General features: G+C 44.0%; 1 protein-coding gene across 1 annotated transcript; it reads right to left on the bottom strand.

Annotated features, from left to right (window-relative positions):
* Window positions 1-992: 992 nt before the first annotated feature.
* Window positions 993-23,886, bottom strand: LOC309338376 (cytochrome P450 2K6-like). Its single transcript, XM_081855600.1, has 11 exons — window positions 22,911-23,886; window positions 21,460-21,748; window positions 19,700-21,125; window positions 15,681-15,843; window positions 13,894-14,043; window positions 13,072-13,232; window positions 12,261-12,434; window positions 9,214-9,361; window positions 2,493-2,677; window positions 1,981-2,122; window positions 993-1,415 (listed from the first exon to the last, which is right to left on the bottom strand). Exons 3-11 carry the CDS (start codon window positions 19,880-19,882, stop codon window positions 1,228-1,230), a joined length of 1,494 nt encoding a protein of 497 aa, XP_081711726.1. The 5' UTR covers window positions 19,883-21,125; window positions 21,460-21,748; window positions 22,911-23,886; the 3' UTR covers window positions 993-1,227.
* Window positions 23,887-24,926: the final 1,040 nt, after the last annotated feature.

Raw genomic sequence — 24,926 nt, 5'->3', positions numbered from 1 at the left:
ACAGAGGCTCTGAGACATCTGTAAGCTCCCTTAGTATCCTTGAGTGCAGCTCAACATGCCCCGGAGATTTGATTTAAAGTAGCTAGCTGTTCCCTTACCACCTCTTTTCCTATCTTGGACTGCAGCTCCCTCTTTGCACTGTTCATTCTGTTATCACCAGGTCTGGCACTGCTTTCATTTTGGGTGAAGACACAGGCATAGTAGCGTAGTTGTTGAGCAGTTTCAGCTTCTCTCTGTTACCCTAGCATTTTCCCATTTTCTCCATGCAGAGGACCTATTATTTGCTTGTTCTTCTTACTTCAAACATAGCTGAAAAAACCTCTCTTGAAGTCTGAGTTCATTCTGAGTTTTGGCCCACCTGACCTTCTCCATGCAAATGTTGGCTACTCGTGTATATTCCTCCTTTGTGGTTCCCCCCTTTTGCATTTCTTATACATGTCCTTCTTAAATCTCAGCTCATCTGTGAACTCCTCATGCAACCACACTAGTTTATTTAGATGCCTCCCACTTTTCTTTCCTGCTGGAATTGTAATATTTTGCTTGTATAAAAAACTATTTTGGGGTCTCTGCAGCTTGTACAGTTGTATTTCCCAAGCAAAACCATTATCACTAGCTCATATTTGGACATTTAACTGGGAATATGATGCTTCAAGATATTTGAAGGCATTTGTTAACATGTGACTGCAAGAAACCAGTTTCATTGGTTGACCTCTACGCCTAAAGCAGAGGCACCACCTTGCACCCAAGATGTGACGTCATGAGTGCATAACATCCCATTGTCAGGGGAGACCAAGCATGGAGTCCACAATGGCTTGGCTTCAATGGCCGGTGGTTCCTCCCCTCCTGCACTCAGGAGGAGCCTGTCAGTGGAGCTGCACTGTTCTGCACTGCGCTCAGCTCTGGGGATGGCCGTCCTCACCCCCTCAACATTGAGGGGGCATGCCCCCTTTCAACAGATAGGGGGGGGAGAGACTAAGATACCTCAGCCCCATAGAGTTGGTGCCCCAGCCCCAATGTCATAATAATTCAGGTCTAGATGCTCCAACACTAGCTTTATGGGATTCATCAGCATGGCAGGTAAAGGGCAACACTTAAGGTTTGTGACAAAGCACGGACCAATTCCACCCATAGGCTACTCAACCCAAATACCCTTGTTGAACAGGAGTGTTTAAAAAAGGCTCGCATTGCGCACACAGGTAGGCTAAGCAATCCAGGAGCTTGTGAGTCTTAGAAACATGGCAGAGCACAGAGCTGGTGGGGCATGGGAGATGTTGTAAGCCCAACAACAGGAGTAAGGTCCAGGTCTTCTTGAGATGTTCCAGGGGGTGGCTGGAAGGTGAATCTCTGCAGCAGAGTTGTGAAGAAGAGGAAGAGCTCCATTTTGGCAAGAGTCTCACCTACACATGCTCTCCGACCTGTAACACATCACAGGGGGCAGAGAAACCAGGTTTATCGGTTGCTTAGTATTATAGAATCATAGAATCATAGAACTGTAGAGTTGAAAGGGACTCTGAGGATCATCTAGTCCAACCCCCTGTAATGCAGGAATATGCAGCTGGTCCATACAGGGATCGAACCTGCAACCTTGGCGTTATCAGCACCATGGTCTAACCAACTGAGCATGTGTCATTGCTCCAAATAGTTGATCATAAGAAGAAAATACCCCAAATACTTTAAAGCAGACTAAAATGCAGTGATAAAGTAACAGCTAACGGTGCCCATCTTAAAAGAATTACGTACTCCCAATACTATCCCTCCCTGCAGTCCTGAAAACCAGGGGTGGGAAACCTTTTTCAACCAGAGGGCCACATTCCCGGGTGAGCAACATTCATGGTGGCCAGATCTGGTGGCAGAAATGGCTATAGCAACTGATGTGATCCTTACCTTTGCACAGTATTCTACATTCCAGGCATGTAAAGATCCCATTGATTAAGCACAAACTATACAGGTATACACAAAAGTAAAGGGGAAAAAAGTTACCTGCAGAGAAAGGCATGAAAGCATTTCTTTTTACAAATTTTCCTTCAGAGTTGAGAAAATGCTCAGGATAGAATTCATGTGGTTTCTCCCATTGAGATTCATCATGCAGCACAGAGGACAGCAATGGTATGATGTATGTCCCCTGCAAAGGCAAAGCAAGAGATATTTTAATATAAAGCATATGCCTCCGATATAATTAATATTCAGTGCAGGAGAAATGAGATTTGAGTTCATTCGAGAAATGTCTTTAGTTTGACAAACTTTAACGCATAAACCATGATCTCCCACCAGAAATGATTTGTTTTCCAACCTTGTTCTCCTTCCCATTGATATCTGTTTAATCGGTTGAAGCTGATGCCTGACAGCTTCTGATGGGTAGATTGCATGCTTACAGTGCAATCCGATACAAGTCTGCTCAGATGTCACCCACACTGAAGTCCACGGGGCTTACTCCCAGGAAAGCCTTAAAATATATTGCAACTAGTGGGCAGCAGTTTAGTGAAATGGATCACCTTTGGAATGAAGTAGCCATTGATTGTAACATCTGTAGTTGTGGCACGTGGCAGGTTGGTTGGCACAACATCAGCAAATCTCTGGATCTCATGGACCACGGCATCTGTATAAGGCATTTTTGTTCGGTGTTCAATCCTTGGCTGAGAAGATCCAACAACCTTTGCAATTTCTTCTTGGACCTTTACTGGGGGAAACAAAAAATGGAAAAGCATTCATTTTTCTGCTAAGATTATCTCTTTGACTTTGGCTTTTGTCTCTCAAAATATTATTCTCTCCAGCATAGAACTGGCATAAACTGGTTCTCCAATTCCGTGGGCTCACAAATTTAATCTCTAGAATTATACACAGGTATTTTTAAGCAGGACAAACATTTAAGGCAGTGGTTCTCAGTGAAGGGTTCAGGGACTGGTGTGGGTCCGCAGCACCATCACCTGTTGGGGGACTCACATATTTTGTTAATTGCACAGTGAAGGCCTTTCCGGCATCATCCAGCCTCTGCTCAGGAGCAGCAGGGGAAAAACTTGTGAAAGAGTTCCTGGGTGGGAAGTGACCTGGGATTGAGCAAAAACCTCTGACACAATCTTAGGGCTCTTGCGATTGGAGTGGGGAATAGGGAGAGGGAGAGGGAGAGAGAACAGCTTGCTCGACATGGGACGTGGGTGGCGCTATGGTGCACAACACTGAGCCTCTTGGGCTTGCTGATCGGAAGGTCGGCAGTTTGAATCCCGGTGACAGGGTTAACTCCCATTGCTTTGTCCCAGTTTCTGCCAACCTAGCAGTTTGAAAGCACACCAGTGAAAGTAGATAAATAGATACTGCTGCAGTGGGAAGGTAAACAGCATTTCCGTGTGCTCTGGTTTCCATCACGGTGTTCTGTTGTGTCAGAAGAGGTTTAGTCATGCTGGCCACATAAACCAGAAAGCTGTATGTAGACAAACGCTGGCTCCCTCGGCCTGAAAGTGAGATGAGCGCCGCAACCCCATAATCATCTTTGACTGGACTTAACCGTCCAGGGGTCCTTTACCTTTTACCTTGTGTGCTTGTCATTTTTTTTAAAAAAGAGTAAGAGATCCCTTCCCTTTGCTTCACTTTTTAACTGAAAAGAACTTCTAATTGCTTTCAACGACTCTCAAGTTTATAGGACTCTTCCACTACTTGTAGGTAGGGTTTTCAGTGAATCTTGCCATATGTGTTTGGGATTCATGTGTCATCTTGGAAGTCCAACAGGGGGAATAAGCAAATTGCCACAGTGATTAGCACAACAGCTCGCCCTCTGATTTAAAATTTTGACAGATTCAAAATTTCCAAGTGATCAGTTAAACAACTTTGCATGGTTCACATACAGTCTCAACATAAGCCTTCAAGGTAGTGATGTGAAATTTTTTTACATTGAAGATAAGATTGAGGTAGTTATTTAAAAATATGGGCAAGCCGAGTAGAAGGTTGTAGCCTCACTAACATCCCAACAGAGGAGACATTTCTGGAGGCCTCTGAAGAAGAATTGATACCAGAAGTAAAACATTACATCACTGAGCACCTGCATAATTAGCGACTATCTTCTGGGATTACTTTCCACATATCTTTGTGAACAAACATTTTCAACATTTTGTTATATGAAGAACAAGCATAGAAATCGGCTTGATGTTGGGCCAGATTTGAGAATAAAAGTAGGAAATATTGAACAAAAAGAGGCATGATTTCTCCCATCACATTTAGGTTTAGTGTTTTTTAAACATTTTTTGGGGAGCTGCCCAGAGTGGCTGGGGCAACTCAGTCAGATGGCTGGCATGTAAATAAATCAATGAGTAAATTATTATTATTATTATTATTATTATTATTATTATTATTATTTGGGTTTAGTAGCTGTTGGCATGTCATAATTTGTTCACTTGTACTATATGTCCTAGATGACAAGCTCTCTGATAAAATAAGGGATTTCAGAGAGGAGACTAGAGCAAACCAGGACACTACCCCTATAGGACCGGGCGAGCAGAGCATAATTACAAATAGCTCAAGAGGCACACCTGTGCCAAAAGGAGAGAAGTCATTTACTATCAGCCAAAGGAAAATTACTGACTTCTTCAAATTTGACAATCCACCAAGATCAGCGTTCCCCCCCTCTCCATTGTGACTACCCAAACCTCAGTCAAATTCTCCCCCATTCTCCCTTTTAAGCTGGAACATAGCAGGTTGGAAGGGGAAAAAATCTGACCCGGATTTTGTAAAACTAATAAACTCACACCAAGTAATTCTCCTGCAGGAAACATGGGAAGAGGGGAGAGTAAATATTAATAGTTTTGATGCTATATCATTACCGGCATGCCCGTCTACTAAAGGAGGCCGGCCTAGTGGAGGATTAGTTATAGCAATTTCCTTGAAAATACGGGCAAAACTTACGCTTGTAAATGCTTCCACCCTTGCAATTACAGCCCTGATTACGGGGGGAAACTTCGAACTTGCTATAACAAATGTTTATCTTCCTCCTGGAGGTAATATTGCAGACTTATACAATAAATGGGGAATCTTGGAGGAACATCTTATTCTTTGTCACTCCAAACACCCCAATATACCCAATGTTATAGCAGGGGATTTCAATGCTCGCATTGCAACAAATTGGGAGCCCTTAATCAAAGCCAAATGGTGGATAACCCCAGAATTCATTAATGACCTCTCCCTCCATAATCAAAGAATTTCCAAAGACAAAAGGGTAAATGAAGCAGGAACCCTTCTTTACCAATTGGTACTACGTTTAAACTTAGTGATTCTAAACAGGAACTGCCCGTCTGACGTACCGGGTGAGTTCACACACATAAGCTCCTCTGCAAACAGTGTCCTGGACTATATGCTGGTATCCCATGATATATTCCCCAAATTTTCCCATTTTAAAGTTGAAAATATTCAATTGAGCGACCACCTACTGTTGGTCGCCACAATGATTATAGACTGGACCCCAGATGGAGACAGACATCCAACACATTTGATTGCGAATTCAGTACTGCAAGTCAAAAGTGTAAAATGGTCCGAACTACAGGCTCAAAAATTCTCAGCATATTTCCAACATGGACTAAAACAAGCATATTCAGGCTTAACTGAGGATTATCATGATTATGACCAAACTCTAAGACTATTCTCGAATCTGTCGGAAGATCTAACGTCTTTTTTCTCTGTCCCGACGCATAAAATAAATCGAACACAAAGGAAGATAGGTGCATTGTGGTTCAACAGTGCTTGTAAACAGGCTAGACAACTTCTTGGTAACATCTACAAAGAGTACAAAGCCTCTGGGGCAACGGTCTTGCCAAAAGAATACTTCCAAGCAAAATCGGCCTACAAGCAAATTCAAAAGGGTGCCAGACTGGAATGGCAAGTGAATCAATGGCGGGCAATTATAGAAGCCTCATCATCACGGAACTCCAGACAATTTTGGCTCCTGGTAAATAAAAGAACTAAAAGATACCCTTTAACTATTATTCCTGCCCTGGTTTGGGAATCTTATTAAAAAAATTACTTTGCCACATCTGACTGTATCGTTAACACAAGAGACGGATTTCAAGATCAGCTTCCCCTCTGGCCCCCCACCGATCCGGAAGACATCCATGACTTGATCGTCAAACTCAAAACAGGGAAAGCACCTGGGCCAGACCTGATCCCGGCAGAAGCTATAAAATACCACACGGACTGGTGGGCCAAGGTCCTGGCGACCATCTTCGATGCAGTTAACAACTCTGGAATGATCCCGGAAGTATGGAAGGACGCTGTTATCGTTCCAATCCACAAAAAGGGCTCACCAGATGACCCGGGGAATTACAGAAACATCAGTCTGCTCTCAATAGTGGGGAAACTGTATGCCCGCTGCCTGTTGAACAGACTTATCCAATGGGCCGAAGAGAAAAAATTAATTGGGCCCGAACAAGCTGGATTCCGCCCAAAACAATCAACAATCAATCATATTCTAATTTTACAACATCTTGCCTGGAAATATTCCACCCCAAAGGGTGGCCAACTCTGTGCGGCATTCATTGACCTAAAGGCAGCATTCGATAGTATCCCCAGGAGCATCCTCTGGGAAAAACTCACCCGCTGGGGCATCGACAGAAGGCTTCTCTGGCTAATAATCAAACTCCATGAGAACTCAGCGGCTAGAGTGAGATTCACCCCCGAGGGTGATCTCACCAATTCAATTCCCATTAACAGAGGTGTCCGACAGGGTTGTATATTGGCTCCACTCCTGTTCAATTTGTTCATAAGCGACATGAGGACTCCCCTAATAGAGGCCCAAGAAAGGATTCATGCACCCCGCCTAGCACTTTATCGCTGCCCCTTGTTACTATATGCGGATGACGCAGTCATTCTTTCTTTTTCTAGAGTAGGTCTCAGGAGGGCCTTAAAATTTTTTGGATCATACTGTAACGCAAATTCCCTTACAATTAATTATGGAAAATCTAAGATCCTGATTTTCTCAAAGAGCCGGAAACTCCATAATTGGAGAATTGATGGGAGAGTCATTGAACAAATCTACAGATTCCAATATTTGGGAGTTTGGTTACAACATAACCTCAGATGGAAGGCCCATGTAGCCTGTTACAAATAGAGCCAAAGCTATCTCCTTGGCGATCTTGCGATTCTTCTTCACCGATGGGGCCCTTCATATCCCATCGGCGCTGAAAGTCTTCAAGGCCAAGGTGATCCCGACAATTGCTTATGCCATCTCTATTTGGGGGACTTTTGTCAACCTATCTCACCTGGAGATCATTCAAAATCAGTTTTTAAGAGGGATATTGAAACTGCCCAACTGTGTAAGTAATACAGCGTTACGCATGGAACTTGATATTGTATCCCTGGAAAATGCTCTGTGGAAGCACATACTTTGTCACTGGTTATCTCTATGGCACAATCTCCCAAACTTGTACTTGACACAATGTATGTGGAGAGATGATTTCTAGAGCCCATGGGTAAAAAATTTACAGCTGAAAATCACGGCAATGGTAATCTCCCCATCCAAATTACTAGAGCAGGACATAGTCCCAGCTAAAAGATCAGTAACCTGTAAGCTAGAGGAGATGGACTTACAGCAGAAAATGGTTTTGGGCAATGGTACCTGCTCACCTCTAAATCTTGGTTTATTACCCCTCTTAAGGCTCCCAAACTATTTGAATTCCTTAACTTCCTCAGCTCATAGATATGCCTTTGTAAAGGCAAGATTCAACACCTTCCCATCGAACGTGCTGAGAAATAGATTCTCCAATGGACAGATATCGCTCTTATGTGATTGTAACTGTGGGGCACCGGAATCGTTACATCACATAATTTTTGACTGTGCTCTTCACTTACCGGCTAGGAGCAAGTTTCTTGCTCAGTATCTTAAGGGAATTGCCGATGATACGATTGAAGCCAAACTGAGATATCTACTAATTGACGATGACCCCCTAAGATCACTCATGGTCGCCAGATTCTTGATCAGCGTCCTATCCCTAAAGAAGAGAAACGGTCTCCTGTGTGGCTCGGATAACGCCTTTAAACCATGATCTATGTTTTAGGTGATATCACCATTGTTTTAAACCATGATCTATGTTTTAAGCGATATCACCATTGATATCCGTGATCAATTTATGAGCAGAGGGCGATGTATAGGTTACAAATTTATTGTAATGTATGATGGTCGTCCTTGTTTTTGTTTTGCTTCGGTTCCTGTTTGTCTTTTGTAAGTTTAGGCGATTTTAAATCTGGAGGTCTAAGTATAATATGTTGGTATGGGAAATTGTCGTGTAACGGGCCAATGGCCGTAATAAAGATCAATCCAATCCAATCCATTGTACTATATGTTAATAAAGTTAAATTTCTCTCTCCCCCAACTAAATCTTTGTCATTTTGTGTGGAAATATCACAAATTTTATGGTCTATTTAGTGCACCTAAAATCCTTTTCTTATTAGAGGGTCTCCCACATTTTTTAAAATGACTTGCACAGGTAACTGCCATAGAGTTATCAAAATTTTCAAAAGTAGGGGTTCTGTGGCTTGGCTTTTGAAAAATAGGGGGTCCTCAGTAATTGGCTAATTGGGAACCACTGATTTAAGCCAATGCCTTATACAGTGGTACCTCGGGTTAAGTACTTAATTAGTTCCGGAGGTCCGTTCTTAACCTGAAACTGTTCTTAACCTGAAGCACCACTTTAGCTAATGGGGCCTCCTGCTGCTGCCGCGCCGCTGGAGCACAATTTCTGTTCTCATCCTGAAGCAAAGTTCTTAACCTGAAGCACTATTTCTGGGTTAGCGGATGTAACCTGAAGCATATGTATGTATGTATGTATGTATGAAGTGTATGTAACCTGAAGCATATGTAACCCGAGGTACCACTGTATACTGATGGAGACAAATGCATCCAGGATGGCTATTTAAATATCACGTGGGAAAATGGCTGTAGCTCTCATAAGGTGGCCACTTCCATGGATATTCCTGACCAGGCAGGGCTCTATAATATGCGTATTCAGTGTTTTCATATTCATAATCGCCTCACACAATCCTGCCCCCTGGCTGATTAATTAATTCACGCCAATCTTCACAATAACAGGAAGGGCAATGTTCTCATCCCCTCCTGCTGTTGTTTCAGGTAACATCCAAATCTGCCCCAAGTTTTCTTTCAGCTCTTGCTCTAATAGTTACATAAAATTGGAATTAAGATATCTCAGAATAATGGGAGCCAACCCAATGAAAAGCACTCACTCTGAATTTCAGGATATTTCATCATTAGAAACAGTCCCCAGCGCAGTGTGGTAGAAGTGGTCTCCGTGCCAGCAGCAAATAAATTGGCCACAACAGCTTTTAAGTTTTCGTTGCGGAAATATCCATTCGTCTTGTTCTTCTTCTCCTCCTGGGTTGCAAAGAGTTAAAACGAATGGAGTGAGAAAATTTCATGTGCAGAGATAAAAATGAATACCTGACTGGACCCAATGATCCAAAGTATCACTGCACATCACCCCAATCGCTGAGCAGTGAGAGATTCCAGGTTTTCCAGACCATGCCATTATGATGATATAGGATTTATTTACACATATATACAACCCAAGAATAAGACAGAGGGGCTCAACACCCCAAAGTGTCTTGCTCATCCATTAGTCACAGCTTTGGAGTCAAGCAAACACCAAGAATGGGTCTGACTCAGCTCTTTCCCTATTGATCTCTGTTTACCAACTAAGTGAAGAGGTGGTTGTAGCTTGGCAATCCAGTTCCTTCTTCTCTGATGCTAATCATGGCACTTAACTGCTCAGCCAACAGCCTTGGTTTAGACTAAGGAAATAATGGCATTATGTAGGTGGCAAGTGTGTGGTCCTCATCTTACAAATAAACTTGTCTGACTGGTTCAACAATAGATTCCTTCATTAGAATTAACCAGTGCTTTTCTTCTAGAAAAAAAGAAGAAGATTCTGGAACTGCATACCCTATAGAATCCCCATGGAAAAAAGCACTGGTTAACCCTTACTGGGTGCAAGACCCCATGAGTTAGAACATACTCAGGCATCATGCAGACTTAATATGAATGCATACATGAAAGGCAGCATTTCTGGTGAACACTAGGTTAGTGGCCATTTTGCATAAAGTGCTATTTTCAGCTAACATCTTTGGTGAATTTACACATAGTCCAAAAGGAAAGCATGACACAGAAATAGCACATGTCAGTCTGGAACTATATTTGGTTAACCTTCTTTAAACTGAGGTGAGCAACATGGGGCCCTCTAGACGTTGCAGATCACAGCTCCCACCAGCCCCAGCCAACTTGTGATGGAGGTCACAGTATAGTAGGGACAAGCTTTGTGTCCTTCTTGTTACTGGTTGTAGAAGTGAATGTATGCCTGGCTTTCGCAGTGGAAAAGAGAAATTTAACCCACCATTTGTCCTCAAAAAGGAATCTCAGAGCAGAGTTTCTGTGTAGAGTATGTGTGTGTGAATGTGTTATTGCATCTGACACAATGGCTCATGAAACCTTATACAAAGAGAGATTCCTAATCTCCAGGAGCAGAGTTGAGCACAGTGGTTACTGTTCCAGGCACCCGGTTAGATTTGTATCTGCCCTCATTCAGCTTTAAACAAGCACAAACCATGAAAATACTTAGGCTGGAATAAATCACAGAATTTAGCTTTGCAAATAAGTGAGTATTTTACTCAGAGTTTCCTGCAGTTACATCAAACAAGTCTCCGTCTGCTGGCAGTAAAACAAAGATGAAAGAAGGTTCTAAGCGGATTAAAAAGAAAAGGACTTGGTTTCCTTACAAAAAGGATAATGCAATCTTTGGATTAGCAAAAGTGCAGGCTATAAAATGTCCTGTTTGAAGAGATTCAGTTCACTTGCAGGGAGCCAGAAGCTGCCTGGCTCCTTCATTGCTTGTTCCAGGAAGCACGAAGAGCAACAGACTGGGGAACAGAGTCTGCTGAGAGCCACACACACTCAGGTAACTTGAGCAGAGGTTAACCCTTCATATGCACACAAGTGTGAATCAGTAAGTGACTCTCAACTTACACAAGAGTTGTAAGGTGTACAGGTGACTCTCAACTTACACAAGAGTTACGTTCCAGGTAAAGCCCGTAAAGCCAAAATTGTTTATAGTCAGAGCACATTGGGTTCAATGGCGAGTAGGATTTCCAAGCCTTTTTTTGTTGGATGTTGTCAGGGAACTGCCATCGGAGCCAGAGGCGGAGGGAAGGCTCCAGAGGGATGCCGGAGAGGGTCCCAGTAGGGAGAGAGGCAGCCCATCTGCGGGGGAAGGAAATCAGCGTAGCAGCAGTGGAGAAGGGGGGCAGATGGGGGAATTGGAGAAAAGGCTCCTGGACTCCTCACCAGAGACCAGCGGGGAGAGCACGGGTCCTCCGCTGCCCACACCCTCCCTGCGCAGAAGGCTTCCGCGCAGGGAGAGTAGGCGGAGACTAGGCGTCAAAGAACTTCTTTGCTGGAAGAAATTCAAGAAACGCCCACTGACGGATTCTGCCAGCGATTGAGGCAGCCACGGATGGGTGGCTGTCCGGACAGAAAGGGTTCACCCAGGTGACTCAGCCAGGTGTGGCGACGACTTACGCACAAGCAACCCCCTAGAACCATTACAGATGCCCACTGCTTTTTTGATTTTGTAAAAAAAAATGCCAAGTGCATAAGGCAAGTTAAATGTGCCTCTGTTGTGAGTTCCCTGTATTTCAACAGCATCAGGAGCAGCAGCACGGATAATAGCTGCCTGCCCTGCCAGGAACCAGAGGGGAGTGAGCAGAGGAAGGGAGAAAAGGGAGGAGTCAGAACTGTGAAGGTTAAGTGGAGGGAGGAGAAATGCAAAAAGCAAATCCATTCCTACTCCCCCAAATGGCTATTCCTGCCTGTCCAAATGTGGCCATCCTCAGAACGCAATGAATTTCTAGCAGGACAAACTAGACACCATTCCCCCTTTGTACTATTAGCACAAAACCTAGCATAGTTGGCATCCTTGGCTATACAATCTCCTCTTCAGCCTCTGCTGTGTCTACAAAAAGGAAGGTGATAGCAAGAAACAACTGACTAACAATTGCACAACTGATGCCATTTGATTAAGGTAGATTTTCAGAAATGCTGACAAGCATGCAACCTTTGGCCCCGCAGAGACTGCTTCTGTAACACATTAATGATGGTGGAATAGTTAGAAATGGCAGAACGTGTGCTTCTGAAGTGAGGCTTCCTTATGCAACCACTTGCAAACATACACTTAAAGCATGAATTGAAAATTTCTCCTGGGCAACTTAAAATGCTCTGTTACCTCTTGCTGTCGAATAAGAAAAGAATCAATAAAGCTCCTTTGGTCATTTTCATCCAGATCTCTGAGGTGTTTTATGAAGGTGGCATTTATGAAGGCAAACAGCTCATCTCTGTTTTGAATGATAGTCTTACGAGCCCCCAAAAGAAAACCAAGAGCAGGAAACATGTTATACAGCTGAAAGGATAAAAATGTGAAAAAAGAAAAAGAAAACATTAGGAAAGCCCAGTACTGTATGCTCAGATGGGTGTCTCAAAGCGTGGTTGCCATATACAATACAAAACAATAATGTATTCAGGTTGATTTAATGTTTAGTAATTACACCTTAAAGGCTTCTTAAAGTTACTCTGGCTAAAAGGGTGGTGTAAGTCAAATTGCCCCATAGCAGTCAGCAGTGTCTCCTGGAGGCTCTGAAATGGCGTTTGGAATGGGGGGTAGAGTACCTCAGGACAGCATAATTTATGTGCAACCCTATTGTGATTCTCCTCTGGAGGTTCATCTTCAGGGAAGGAGATCTGCCCTCGGGGGCCCCTTCTGAGCTTTCATGGAACCAGCTATTACTGGTTCTTCCTTGTCCTTTGAGTCCCAATGGCAGTGAGGCCAGAAAGACTTCGTTATAGTTATGGGATAACTGTGCCATCTGTTTGAGTTTTCTAAATATTTCAAATCACCACCAAGTTTCTCAAGATACCAAGATTCTGTGTTTTGTAGTGAATCCTGAACAGTATACAATAAACAGGTTGCCCTGCCCACACTGCACACACTGTTATTCAAATCAACTGTTTGTTTGTTTTAATTGGAAAAAATAGATTACCATGACTGAGAAGTTTCCAAGAAGCCGGACATTTTCATTGACCAACTTCAGAAGTCTTATGTATTTGGGATCTTCATAATCAAATCGCTTGTCTAGTAGTATGGCCACTATAATATTGGCAACAGCTGCATTCATAATTGTGACGGTCTCAAACGGGTTTCCTATACATAAATATGACAGTTAAACAAAAATATTCTGATGAAATCACAAGTATGGAAAGGGCATTGTTTTTAAGTCTGCTCTTTGTTGCCTTAAATCCCTACTGGCAGCTTACCTATGTGTAGACCTCATTTATCAAAGAAACTGATCCTAAGTGCTGCTGGATGTGGCCATAGCTGGGCTAAGAAATGCTTAAAGGGGCTTGGAAGTCACAGCAGCTATTGGAGTATAATCTACACACTACAGAAGAAACAGACAGATTACGTCTCCACAGGAAACCCTGGGAACTGTAGTTCTGGAGTTAACCATAAGTATGGGCTCATCCACACTTCCACTTCACACACGCTTTCTAGGCATGGTTGAAGCAGTTTTTCCCTTCCCCCACTCCTTTCCTTCCCCACTCTTTAGCAGTAGATCAGAACTAATGGCGATCTGGGGGAAACCCAAATTGTTCCAAAGAGTGGCTTTTCCCAAGGGAAAGCAGTGGGAGAAGAGGAAGTGTGGATAAAGCCCATGGAACACAACACTCCAGGCACCTTTAAACTGCTGTGCTTATGCACTGGTTTGACTTCACCCCTGGAGGCACACTCCATTGTCTCTCGAGGCAGACAGATACCAACAACAAGATACACCCCGGAGCACCAGAGACAAATACGAACCCACCTTGGTAAGATTCAAATTTCTTAACCAGGACACTGCACTCTTCAACAATTCTATCCTCTATGGACCTCTTTCCCATGCCGTAATCCCGTAATGTGGTTAGTGCAAACCGTCGCATCACTTTCCAGTATTCACCATGAGAAAAAGCTACACCTGAAGAGAGAAAAAAGCGGGGCAGGTTCAAAGTCATGCTGGCCATAGTAATATCTACTTGCTGTTTAACATCTCATCCTTTAACTACAGAGTTGAGACAGGCACAGACAAGACCCCCAACTGTCATGGACTGGCTAGATGAGAAGGAGTGGTGGAAACCCCCTGACCAAGAGTTTCCCATGGAAAGGGCAGAGGAAGAAGACTTGGAGTCGGGCTCTTGGTGGTGGACAACCAGACCCACCTCAGAGGAGGGGAAGAGCTGGGGGTTACTGAAGGCTGGGAGCTTAGAGGGTGAGGAAAAGGGGATAACAAGCAGGTGGCCCAGCACAGAGCAAATACAGGAGTCAGACTTAGCAGCTTCACCACAAGCCCCTCACCCCCTTGACAGTGTGTCTGTTGATGGGCTGCCAGCTCTTCCTCCCACTCCCAGAACAAGGCAGTTATTTCACAAAGTAGAACACAGGGCAAAGCAGAGAAGGAGAGGGTCCCTTGGGACTCGCCAGAGACAGAGGGAGGGGCCTGACTCAGAAGGAATAGAATGAAGTGGGAGGTACCAGGCAGTCTCGGCAACAGCTCAATATAAGGGAGCATTTCTCATGAGTCTCTGCATGGATCATGCTTTGATTCCTTAATAAAGCTACTAACTTCAAGGTTTTTTTGTGCTTCCATGATAACAACCTTTTAAAGGTTTTTCAGACAATGATTTTCATGATTATGTTATTACTGTGGAACAGAAATTAAACAAATGAGTACATGAGACAGCGCATAGAAATCCTTGATACGCGTATGCAGTATTTTATACACATATGCAGTCTTTTATTCATTTTTGTTTACTGAACTCTGGCCTATTTTTTTTTTTTAAAAAAAACCAAAACTTCATTTGATCTACAGAAACCCGCAGATGACGCTTCATATGACATTGGGGGCCTGGGGTGTGGAGGAACCCAGTATCAGCCTAATGCCTGCAGATCCTGTGCTCCTATCAAAGGAACCCAGGTTGGTAGAAAAATTCAAAAGCTATTCTCAAGTTATAGAGCAGTGTTTCCCAAAGTGGGAGATAGCACTCCCTGGGGGATGCTAGTAGCCTCGGGTGCAATTGGGGGGCATTGAATAAAAATAAAGGGGCGGTGGAAGCATAAAGGAAGAAGAGAAGAAAAATTTGAAAAATTGTGTTTCATCTGTTGTGTAATGACGTTTATCGCCAGGTTGGGCGCCATTAAGGGATGGCAACAACTCCTCCCCTGGATGGGGCGGTTGTGCTGAAGGTGTGGGGTTTTCCCAGGATGGGGGAACCCTTTTCGGCTTCACCCAGGCCTGGGAAGTGGATTGCAGCTTGCCTGCCTATTTGGCCAATGGCAGGCGGGCTGCAGCGCTGGCCCTGCCCATGGGGCAGATTGGATTGTTTGTTCGCATAAAGAATGTCGATTTCCAGGGGGGCACTGAGTATATTTTTTTTCTGAAAAAGGGGCAATATGCCAAATAAGTTTGGGAACCTCTGTTATAGAGTAAGCCACGAATCTACAGAGAGGGGAAAGTATACTTTGCATTTCTCCCACGATAACTTTTGGATTAGACTCTTTTGGCATGGTTACTCTATTTACAAGCAGTAGCAGATACTACATAAGGAACGGACTCACCAAAGCCCTTTGTGATCTCTTCCAAAATTGGGACGATGGGCCTCTCGGCAAATGCATCGGCCTGATTCACCAGGGCCTCCTTTATCGTCTCATATCCTGTCAGCACCACCATTTTCTTGGAACCCATTTGGATGCTGAAGACAGAGCCATACTCTTTTGACCACTGAAATTCAAGAGAACGAACACAGTGTGGTCACCAAATAAAGCCCTTCTCACTATTCAAGGGTACTCAGATAATATATTAATGTAAAGCAACTCTCATGGATACAAAACTGCAGTAGCTTGTACACTTGCCTCAGAGTAAGGACTATTTTACACATTCTACAGAATCAAGTTTTCACGTAAGATTATTTGCAGTTGTTTTTTTTTAATATATTTATTTGCTTTTACAGAAGATAAAAAAAAAACATCAAGAAAAAGAAAAACAGAAAAATTTAAAGATAAAAATTTCAACTTTTAAAATGATATTTGCAAAACTTTCTTTCCTGACTTCCTCCCGCCTCCCTTTTTTGTATTCCTCTTTACTCAATCAGATACAGCAAATCCTTACCCACTTTCAAAACTCATTTCTGATTATTAAACTCTTTCTATTATGTCTCCAATCCTTCCTCCTTATGTTTAAACACCTTTAACATGTTATTTACTTTTGACATAATATAACTTTAGCCTTTCACCTTTTTTCAATTACATTTTGCGTAACTTTTAAACCTATATCACTAATGCCGTATTATTTTTTAAATCCAACATCGTTTTAGCATTCATAAACTTTACAGTGTTTCTGTAAATAATCTTTAAACTTCTTCCAGTCCTCTTCCACCGCTTCTTCTCCCAGGTCTCGGATTCTGCCAGTCATTTCTGCCATCTCTATGTAGTCTATTACTTGCATCTGCCATTCTTCCAGGGTGGGCAAATCTTGTGTCTTGCAGTTTTATTTAATAAATGTTACTACAATCAGTAGAAAGGGTTATGGGTGGTGCTGTGGTTTAAACCACTGAGCATCTTGGGCTTGCCGATTGGAAGGTCAGCAGTTCAAATCCCTGTGGCAGGGTGAGCTCCTGTTGTTCGGTCCCAGCTCCTGCCAACCTAGCACTTCGAAAGCACGCCGAAAAGTGCAAGTAGATAAATAGGTACCACTCCAGAGGGAAGGTAAACAGCGTTTCCGTGCACTGCTCTGGTTTTGCCAGAAGCGGCTTAGTCATGCTGGCCATATGACCCAGAAAAACTGTCTGCAGAGTGGACAAACGCCGGCTCCCTCGGCCTGTAAAGCGAGATGAGCGCCGCAACCTCAGAGTCATTTGCAACTGGACTTAACTGTCAGGGGTCCCTTTACCTTTACAGTCAGTAGAAATCATTTCCAAGTCATTGTGCCTTGGACTGAGCTGAAAACATGTGATTTAAAAACAGTAATTTTGCAGATGAATTTACTTTTGTATCTTTGCAAATCACTGTGCAAAAAAGAATCCAAATGACATACAGTGGAACCTGTACTCACGACCACAATCCGTTCCAGAGGCTCGTCTAAAAGTCGAAATGGGTCACTGGGCGAGGCGCCATTGGGCACAGGCACAGGCAACGATTGCCCGCTTCTGTGCAGGTGCGAACGGCGATTGCCGCTCCTCCACATGCATGAACGGTGGCAAACCCACTGGTTACTTCCAGGCAAAAAAGGATGTAAGAAGAGGTTTGACTGTAATGATAAAGCTCATTGTCTATCCTCCAGGGTTTGGGGGGCACCGCCTGTCCACGCAAAGACGTTTGCTACTACTAGCTGCAGCAGCAACAGTAGACCATCCCTTTCACCCAGTTTTCTAGGAGCACTCAGAAAACCAGAACAAAAACAGGCAGTTGTAAGGATAAATGTGATTTACCTTTAATAGCACCTCTCTAATCTAGTTTAAAAGTTAGGCTCAAGCAAGAGGGCTGTGCTAGAGGCAGTTAAGGAGAGAAGACCTGTTGTTTTATGTTTCAAATTTAATTTTACTTTTAAAATGCAGGTTTAGTGGGGCCTGCCTGCCCATTAGCCTTAGGCAGCAGGCTGGGAAGACCACTCCCCTTCCCTGGGGGGTGGAATTGCGGAAGGGCATCCAGGACCACCCTGTGACCCAGCAGTGGGCAGAGGGATGCTGCTTGCATCATCGGGACTCCCAGCCGCGTCACACACCCCGGCGGACCAATCTGGTCAGTCAGGGGGCATGGCCACTGCAGTTTAAATCACAGCGCAGCTGAGGGGGCAGCCTCCTTTTTGCCTCCTCGTCGGATCACCCAGCCCACCCGCCCTCTTTTATGCGTTGCTTGACTAATGTTGGTTGCCTTATTGTTGGGGCCAGGTAGGCATTTTTCCACTTGGCAAATTGGCACCAGCCATTTGGTTTTTGCTTACCTTGTAGCAATCGTCACAACTTTGTAAGGTTAGGCATTGCGTAAGCCTTGTTTATGGGAGGGAAGGTTGTTGCCTCCGCCTGCCCCTCCTTGTTAAAGGTATCCCGTTAAAGGGATCCAGGAGTGTGGATCCTGTCCGAAGCCTGAGCGTGGGCTAGGGCCATGCCACAACCCCATCAGGGACCCTGGGGGAGCTTTTAATTGATGTATATCATAGGGCTCTCCCTACTAGTGGTTGACCCTTAAGAGACTTCCTGTGGACGTGCATGAATCAGGATATAGTCTGGTTTCACACAATGCCTAAGCCAAACCACTCACATCTGTAACCAATAAAGTTCTGGCCTTATTTATCCCATTAGCTAAAAATATTTGTGTCCATGTGTTTATTATCTAAGGGGAACTGGGGGCCCCGGGGCCTCGCCAAGTGACAGAGGAGGGGTGCAGCAGATCCAAGGAGCCTAAACCCACCCACCATGACTCTCCCCCTTTGTGTCTCTGTAGCTTGAAGGCCCCCAAGGGGCATGCTGCTCACGGCCACTTGGGAGTTGGGGTCGCAGCTGCTCTTTTTGCTCCCCCCGCTGCCTTGAGTGCACCAGGGCTTAACCAGGCCACCTCGAGTTGCGTCAGAAGGTGGAGGAGAAGGTGTTGGGAGTCATTTTCAAGCAACATACCAAATAAGAAGGCAGTAATTATGTATAATTTGCAGACTTAAGGCAAACAAAAACACTCTCTGTGAATGAATGGCTGCATGCCAGGGTGCTGTAAACAGTAAGGCAGAGCAAGAAAAGAAACCTGCAGACATATACCAATCCTTTGCATCACCTCGGCAGCATATTAGAAGATGCTAAAAGTTCACAGGTGGGTCTGGTCTGTGGTAGCCTTCCCCTCTCTTTAGTTACCATTTTCCATAAGAAGATAATGGAGAGGGAGAGATTAAATGCAATACCTATTTCAAAACTCAAACTTGGATTTTATTTATTTAGAAGGAGGCCATATCTAAAATAAATATCTTTCTGCAAAGCTTATTTTTCTTTCTCTTTGTTTCATTTGCAGTGCTCTCCTTGGGCTTGAAAGTTTTATTGGTAAAATAAGTACAAGCATCCCAAAATGGGTTTCCATGTTACAAACAGGTGGTGCATGCAAGAGTATAACAAGACGGGGATAGACTTAGCCAAGACATTGATCAAATACTTGACACACACCCTTTTGTAGGGGGGGCACCTCTACTTGCATGGCTTATGTCCTGAGCTTTGCGACTGGGCAAGCAAGGGCCCTCCTCCACAGGTCTTGGCTGCTGGTAAGGTTTGCACTGGCACTTGATAATGGAGGCAGAGTCAAACGTGATTTGACACCAGACACCCCCAGACACCTTGTTCAAATTACCAGTTATAAATTGCAACTTGGTCCTATGACTATTTATTGGGAAAGATAAGAGGAGGTTCTGTAGCACACAAAGGGGAGATAAGATTTATAGGCTCTAAGAGAACAAAATGCAATGTAGTAGTAGTAGTAGTAGTAGTAATAATAATAATAATAATAATAATAATAATAATAATAATAATAATATTAATACCCCACTCTTCTGACTGGGCTGCCCCAGTACCCTTTAGCCTTGCCATGGGAAGAACTGGAATCTTTACCTTTAACATGGTTCTGTGAGGCCTCTTGAGATCCATGATGTGGAGATTCCCAATGAGAGGTAAAGGCCTTGGACCTGGTGGAAAGTTTTGGGAGCTCTTTTTCCCAAAAGTGCCCAGTTTCAAAACAAAGTAAACCATAAGAATAAAGAGGAACAACACTGGAATCGGCTCCATCCAATCCATTTTGTTTCAGGAAATTTTTTGGGGGGGGTAGTGGTTATAATGAAAGGCACAGTGCAATTTGGTCAACAACTGTGTCTACCAACTGCAAGGAGCAGCCCATATATAATGTTATGTTATGTCTCTAGCGAATCATTAAACCATCCCTCCGATTTTTTTCTTCTCCACAACTATTCAGAGCTGTACATTGGATGATTTGCCTTTCAGTTTAATGTTTATTCAAGTGAATGGTGCTTACTTGCAGAAACTAATGCTTTCAGAACAGATTCAAATGCTCTTGAAGGCAGCGAACTTATCACTCAGGATTACCTGTAATCTTAGTTTGTTTGTTACCCTGGGAGTAGAGAGCAGCATTGTGAAATCATTTGCAGATGAAATTACTCAACTTGAATTAGGGACAAAAGCATTTAGTTTGAAAGGAAGGATACTAACTAAGCAGTGCATCCTCTCATTTCAAAAGGGCTGGAATAAATTTATACAATACAGTAATACCTCTGCAAATGTCTGCCTCGTCTAGCGTCCATTCCAGCGAACATCCGCGGCAAACCCGGAAGTACCGGAATGGTTACTTCCAGGTTTGCACTAAAAAAGAAGCACTAAATTGGGCTTCATGCATGCGTAGAAGTGCAGATGTGGGGCTTTGCCCTATGTCCTTTTCGGCTAGCAGCCGGGGCTCTGGAACGGATCCCAGTCACAAAACAAGGTACGACTATATCTGAAAGATTATTGTAAGCAATTATCATCACTAGCAGGGGTGTCTGAAGACTTGTAATGAGGAATTTTCTACCTTTCTATATTTAAATTTTGAATTATTTTGTAATGAGTGGAATTAGAATTGGAAAACGTACAAAATATAATGGTGTAAAGGTTAACTTTGAAAGCCATGAGGCGGGAGGGAAGGAAGTTGATAGGCTGTAAAGAGCCAGGGATGTAAAGTGGATTGTAATTTTGTGAACGTATATTATTAAATGGGAAATAAATAAAAATTATATATATACAGAAACAAGAGAGAAGAGAGATTCAAAGCGGACATTTTTTTTTCTATTTCCTGATGATAACATGGTGATTTACATTGACTCCAATGTGAAAGGGATTAGCTCCCTCTTCCCTCCCAGAGCAGCAGCTAGGCAGAGAAGGTTTTAAGTTTTTCATCTTTTGGAGAGGTAAATTTTGATTTTGATTTTGACACATTTCCCCCATTTTTATTTTTGATATAACCAGTCAGAATTCTGTTGATGAGGGAAGCCTTAAGCCAGTGTTTTTCAACCACTGTTCCGCGGCACACTAGTGTGCCGTGAGATGTTGCCTGGTGTGCCGTGGGAAAAATTGAAAAATTTGAAAGATTTAAAAATAAAGTCTTTTATAATTTTTCATATTTCTGTTTACTTACTATTTCATAATAAAGTAATTATAAAATACTTTCTTTGTGTTTATTTGATTCCTATTCAAGAGAATTATTTTATATATAGTCAATATAGGCACAGAGTTAAATTTTTTAACATTTTCTAATGGTGGTGTGCCTCGTGATTTTTTTCATGATACAAGTGTGCCTTTGCCCAAAAAAGGTTGAAAAACACTGCCTTAAGCTACCCAGACTCTCAGAGAAAGTTCATTATAGTGGTATCTTGGTTTAAGAACGGCTTAGTTTATGAACAACTTGGATTAAGAACACTGTAAACCCAGAAGTAGGTGTTTTGGTTTGTGAGCTTTGCCTTGGAAGCAGGACATTTTCCACTTCCTGTTGAGTGTGTTCCATTTGTAAATTGAGTCCCCCGCTGCTATGGGAAAGCACGCCTTGGTTTAAGAACACTTTGGTTTAAGAACAGACTTCCGGAATGGATTAAGTTCATAAACCAAGGTACCACTGTACTATCTAGGACAGTGTTTCCCAACCTTTTTTGGGCAAAGGCACACTTGTTTCATGAAAAAAATCTCGAGGCACACCACCATTAGAAAATGTTTAAAAAATTAACTCTGTGCCTATATTGACTATATATAAAGTAACTCTCTTTAATAGGAATCAAATAAACACAAAGAAAGTATTTTATAATTACTTTATTATGAAATAGTAAGTACCGTATTTTTCGTCCCATAGGACGCTCCGTCCCATAGGACGCACCTACTTTTTTGAGGGGGGAAATAAAGGAAAAATTTTTTTCCTTTATTTCCCCCACAAAAAACCAGGTCGGGGAACAGTGGGATGGCGGTGCTGCGCCTCCCCGCTGTCCCCCGAGCTTGTGGGGCTGGCCCATGTCTGCCTGGCGCGAGGGGCGCTCTGCTTCAGGGCGCCCCGCGCGTCCGGCGGCAGGCTACAGTCCGCAGCATGGGGAACCCTCTGTTTCAGGGCGCCCCATGCGCCCCCCGGGTGCGCAAGGCTTGCCAACACGAGCGCGGAGCATGGGGCGTCCTCCGAAGGGCGCCCCGTGCTCCGCGCTGCCAGCTGCCGCCCGCAAGCCTTGCGCTCCCGGGGGGAGATCCCCCGGGTGCGCAAGGCTGGCCGACACCAGCGCGGAGCACGGGGCGTCCTCTGGAGGGCGCCCCGTGCTCCGCGCTGCCAGCTGACGCCCGCAAGCCTTGCGCTCCCGGGGAGAGATCCCCCGGGTGCGCAAGGCTGGCCGACACCAGCGCGGAGCACGGGGCGTCCTCTGGAGGGCGCCCCGTGCTCCGCGCTGCAGGCTGCTGCCCGCAAGCCTTGCGCTCCCGGGGGGAGATCCCCCGGGTGCGCAAGGCTTGCGGACACCAGCGCGGAGCACGGGGCGTCCTCTGGAGGGCGCCCCGTGCTCCGCGCTGCAGGCTGCTGCCCGCAAGCCTTGCGCTCCCGGGGGGAGATCCCCCGGGTGCGCAAGGCTGGCCGACACCAGCGCGGAGCACGGGGCAATGGGATGTGGGAGGGAGCTCGCTCCCCGCCCCGCGTGTGCTCGCCGCCGCCGCCCCGCCTCTCGCCGCCCGACTCGCCCGCCTCCCTCCCACGGCACACCAGCCGACGTCCCACGGCACACTAGTGTGCCGCGGAACACCGGTTGGGAAACACTGATCTAGGAGTCCAAATACAGAGAAAAGATGGTTGTTTTATTCTAAGCCAGAAGCAGAAAGTCACTGAACTAATTGACAGCATAGAGATGCCAGAAGCAAACCCAGTTGACGCATCTATTATGGCAGAGTTTTTAAAGAACCAGGAGGAAACAAAGCCACTGCCTGACATCAACAAATACAGTTCAGAATCCGAATACATTGGAGCCACAGAAGTTAACATACCCAACTTCCTCAACCATTCCTCATAAGGCTTGGTTTCCAGACCCTTTATCGTCTTGGTCACAATTCACTGCACATCTACTTGGAAATACCATGCTTCAAGATATTTGAAAGTATATGTTAACATGGGAATACATGCAACCAGCTTTGTTGGTTGATCTCTATGCCCCAAGTGTCATAAGAACTCAGGGCCAGGTTTTAAGTAAGAGATGCTCCAATGCTAGTTTCATGAGATTTGGCAGTATGGCAGGTAAAGGGGAACACTTCATGTTTGTGACAAAGCATGGACCAATTCCACCAGTAGGCTACTCAACCCAAATACCCTTGTTGAACAGGGGTGTTTAAAAAAGGCTTGCATTGCAAAAACAGGTAGGATAAGCACGTTAGAATTCCTGCTCCGTGATTGCAGTCATGGGATTGTTGTCTTTTACATGACAGTGTATGTTTTGACTCCACAAAGTGGGAAGTGATGGAGACAGGATGTTTGTGTTACTGTGTTCTGTGAAGTGGGACTATTGTCCTTTGCTCTTTCTCTTTGCTGTCTGATGCTAGAGAGAGAGGGAGCCATGTTGCAGTGCTCCGTGTGTGTTTATATGTAAATAAAGTAGATTAGCCAAAATGCTGAGTTGCTGAGGTCTGTTACGCAAGCTGTGAAGACTCTGCGGATCCCTAAGTGTACCAATGTCTGTTGGCATCGGTCACTGTAATGTTCAGGCTGAAGAAAGCTTTTGAAGCTCCTGAACGTACATAAAGGAAGGAAAATAAGAATCAGAACACCAGAGGACCAGCAGAAGTTTCTTCACGACAACGGGGAAGACCTCCAGAAAGGAGCAGTTGCGTCTTGGCCACCCCCACCACCAGAAACCAAACAGCCTGGAGCTGGACCATCACTGCCACCGCCGGGAACGGGGGACCTAGACACCCCATTGTAAGGCCCATAAATTGATTCAGGATGTCTCTGCAACTTCTTAGTTGGAATATAAATGGCGGAAATTCTCCAGAAAAAAGAAGGAAAGTATTTCATATATTGAAGAAAGAACAATTGGACATTATTTGCCTGCAAGAAACACATGTGACAAGGCTTCATCGGAAAGTGCTAATTAATAAAAGGTTAGGCCAAGAATTTACTTCTTCGGACAGAGTTAAGAAAAGAGGAGTAGTGATTTATGCAAAGGAGAGCCTGTCACCGAAATTTCTATTTAAAGATGAACAAGGCAGAATTTTGGCTATTGAAATTTATACACATGGAGAAAAATTTTTGATATTAGGAATCTATGCACCAAATGATGGAAAATCGGAATTCTTTAAGAAGCTGCATGAGACTTTACTGGACTATCTAGACTATAACAACATCATTATGTTGGGAGATATGAATGGGGTTGTCTCTGTAAATATGGATAAGTCGCAGAGTGCAAATATAACAAAAGAAGGCAGACTACCGAAAACTTTTTTTGAAATGACAGACAATATGGATTTGATTGATATATGGAGAGTCAAGAACCCCCTAGGAAAAGAAGGAACTTTCTTTTCTGAAGCTCATCAGTCATGGACACGAATCGACCAAATATGGATAACTAAAGGACTGGCACCTAAAACTAGAAAAGTGGAAATCTGCCCAAAAACTTGCTCCGACCATAATGCTTTGAAAATGGAATTGAGACTAAACATAACCGGATCCTTCCGATGGAAAATGAATGACACTTTATTCAGAGATCAGGAGATTGTGAAGAAGGCCCAAAAAACTTTAAAAGATTATTTTGAGATAAACTTAAACACTACGGTGGAAAAAAGAACA

Source organism: Podarcis erhardii (genome assembly GCF_964252035.2).
Source record: "Podarcis erhardii genome assembly, chromosome: 3".
Classification (NCBI taxonomy): domain Eukaryota; kingdom Metazoa; phylum Chordata; class Lepidosauria; order Squamata; family Lacertidae; genus Podarcis; species Podarcis erhardii.
This window is presented reverse-complemented; position numbering and strand designations above follow the sequence as displayed.